The 2,512-nt window shown below is 37.3% G+C and overlaps 1 protein-coding gene across 1 annotated transcript; it reads right to left on the reverse strand.

The window, feature by feature from the left end:
• Positions 1 to 184: 184 nt before the first annotated feature.
• LOC120211730 (tyrosine-protein phosphatase RLPH2-like) lies at positions 185 to 2,298 on the reverse strand. The gene is made up of 4 exons (XM_039210214.1): positions 1,787 to 2,298; positions 936 to 1,003; positions 610 to 789; positions 185 to 507 (listed from the first exon to the last, which is right to left on the reverse strand). Exons 1-4 carry the CDS (start codon positions 2,295 to 2,297, stop codon positions 346 to 348), a joined length of 921 nt encoding a protein of 306 aa, XP_039066145.1. The 5' UTR covers position 2,298; the 3' UTR covers positions 185 to 345.
• Positions 2,299 to 2,512: the final 214 nt, after the last annotated feature.

Genomic DNA, 2,512 nt, shown 5'->3' on the forward strand with positions numbered 1-2,512 from the left:
TTTTTATATTGCAAACGCTGATTACAAAATATACAAGTTCACATGTTGATATGAACATTAAATGCCATTTGCTTGTTACACAGAATCCTTCATTTGGCTTGCTTTGAATGTTGCTTTAATTCCAACATATCTTGATTTAGCTTGCAGGAAATTAAATATTAGTAACCGATTCCAAGAAAATATATAAATTAACAACATAAGAAACTTAACTACCAAATGCCTCAAAGTTCACATTTATTTCTATCAGATTTAAAGGACACTTTGTCTCCAAAACAAGGGATTATATGCATCGTTAAATACCGACATCGGAGTATATGATGACCACCTTCTTCTAGATACATGAAACTAAGACAAGTTATCAGTGTCACGGACTATCTTCATCGAAGGAAGCACGATTGCAGCCACCGGATTACCCTCAAGTCCCCCGCCTTCATCGATAATCAACCTAAGACCTTCTATATGAAGTTTCCCATGGTGACCACTTACCACAATTGTCTCACTTAGTTCCTGCAACATATTCAGCACCAAAACACTTGCATCACTCATTAATACCATGTTATGATGTGTGTGCAAGTACAACAATGTCAAAGACGGATCCAAGTGGTTTACCTTGGGGATATCCCAAACATCCTTCCTCCCGCTGAGATCGGTTACTTTGGGCACACGGGCGTCTCTGGCTTTCAGAAATTCGAGCTGTTCTCGGACATTTTTACCTCTCTCTAAACCAGCATGAACAGCAATCAATTTACAATGCCTAACTCCTTCCTGTGTCTCAATACAGACATTATCCTGAAGAAATTACACCCTCAAAACACTAAGTTTCCATCTTCACTCTCAAGTTCAGACACAACATCATAGCTAATTGAAACTAAAGATTTTCTTATTACTTCTTTAACAAGTCGGTGCTAAATGTACTTTTTGCACATTCGGATTACCTCTTCATGAACCCAAACCATCTCAGCTAGAAATTTCTTGTGGTCCTCAGGAACAGCCTTCATCAAATCTTAGACAACAAAAATCAAGTTTTTTGTAAGAATAAGATCAAGATTTTCCCTCAGATTAAAAGAGAATAAATCTAATCCAAAAAAAAGCTAACTGATTTACATACTAACAGGTAGGTTTAACCTAAGACTAATTCTTGGCGGATTTTAACCTAAAATATGTTACTCTATCCAAACTAAAAATGTTATACAATTATTAATAATTTCGGTTACCATTAAGAATGTTACATTGCAACAAGTTTTAACATAAAATGTTACATATCTGCTCTAAAATATAGACAATTGATTTTAATATCGGTTACATCCAATAACGTCTTGTTCGTAAATTTTTAGTTTGCAACCGGAATAGTTATACAATTTACATGATTCAATATGGAGAATGTAATAATTTTGATTTCAGCCTAAAATGTTACCTAAATTAATCCAAAGAGATTCGCTCTTGGTAAAATTTTCAGTTACCATCGATTTTTGTCATTTTAATCGTCCCATACTAACTGAGAAGTAACAAATAAAAGTCATGCGAATCAAACACAACACTGAAGCACTTGATTCAACATTCTAACTGAAAACAGTCAACCTCATACAATCAATCCATGCCTTCAGAAACATAGAATCCAGAATCATAACAAAAATGAATCATGAATCCATTTCAAACCCAATAATCCACTCGAAAAATGAATATCTAAGAAGGTTAATCTCCTTATACCATTGAATCAAAGCAGTACGAAAGAAAAGGGGAATAACCCAAAGATCCAGAAAAAAAAAAAAGAGAAAGCATGAATTACCAGAAGATCCATGAGGTACTCCATAAGACTCAAACGTGGGAGCAGCATCGTAAATGGAACCTTTATAGTCAATCCCTTTGGCAGCATTAAACTTAGCCTTTATCCAACCACCCCATCTCCTTCCTTGCAAATGCATCTTCTCATACCCTTCTCCCTTAAACCACCCCTCTCTTTCCTCATTATCCGTATACTCCCGCCACGTTTCCTCCGCCTCGAACTCCCCCGGCAACACCCCGACGAACCCCGCGAAAGCGAAGTCATGGTTTCCCGACAAAAATACATGCTTCTGATTCGGATATCGCTTCGGCAACGAGATTAAAAAATCGATCACTTTGCGCGTGTTGGGTCCACGGTCACAGTAGTCGCCTAGGAAGATGACGGTCGCGGTGTTGAAGGATTCTGGGTCGATGTGGGATTCGAGGTTTGACCAAAGATTGAGGAGCTTTGTGATGTAGCCATGGATGTCTCCTATGCAGATTATTGTTCTGTGTTTATTGTTGGGATCTGCCATGCCCTTTTTGTTAGAAATCGAAGTGAAAAGAAAGATCAAACATGGGAAGTTAATCGTTTTTCTCTCTCTCTCTCTGGGGTAGCTCAAAAGTTATCACTTTTGCAATTGATTCTGTCGATGAATTGTAAGCCACAGCATCATCTGCATCAAAAGTACCCATAAAGGTTTAAAGACGGTATATTCCTTTTGGCATAAATTTGGGTTTGGGTGTATAT

The sequence above is a fragment of the Hibiscus syriacus genome, unplaced genomic scaffold (assembly GCF_006381635.1).
Source record: "Hibiscus syriacus cultivar Baekdansim isolate YM2019G1 unplaced genomic scaffold, ASM638163v2 tig00109982_pilon, whole genome shotgun sequence".
In the NCBI taxonomy this organism is placed as follows: Eukaryota; Viridiplantae; Streptophyta; class Magnoliopsida; order Malvales; family Malvaceae; genus Hibiscus; species Hibiscus syriacus.

Coding starts and splice junctions, on each gene's coding strand:
- LOC120211730 (XM_039210214.1), bottom strand. CDS start 2,297: ATGGCAGATCCCAACAATAAACACAGAACAATAATCTGCATAGGAGAC. Junction 1,004..1,786: donor AGTACCTCATGGATCTTCTG/GTAATTCATGCT, acceptor TTGTTGTCTAAG/ATTTGATGAAGGCTGTTCCT. Junction 790..935: donor TGGTTTGGGTTCATGAAGAG/GTAATCCGAATG, acceptor TAATTTCTTCAG/GATAATGTCTGTATTGAGAC.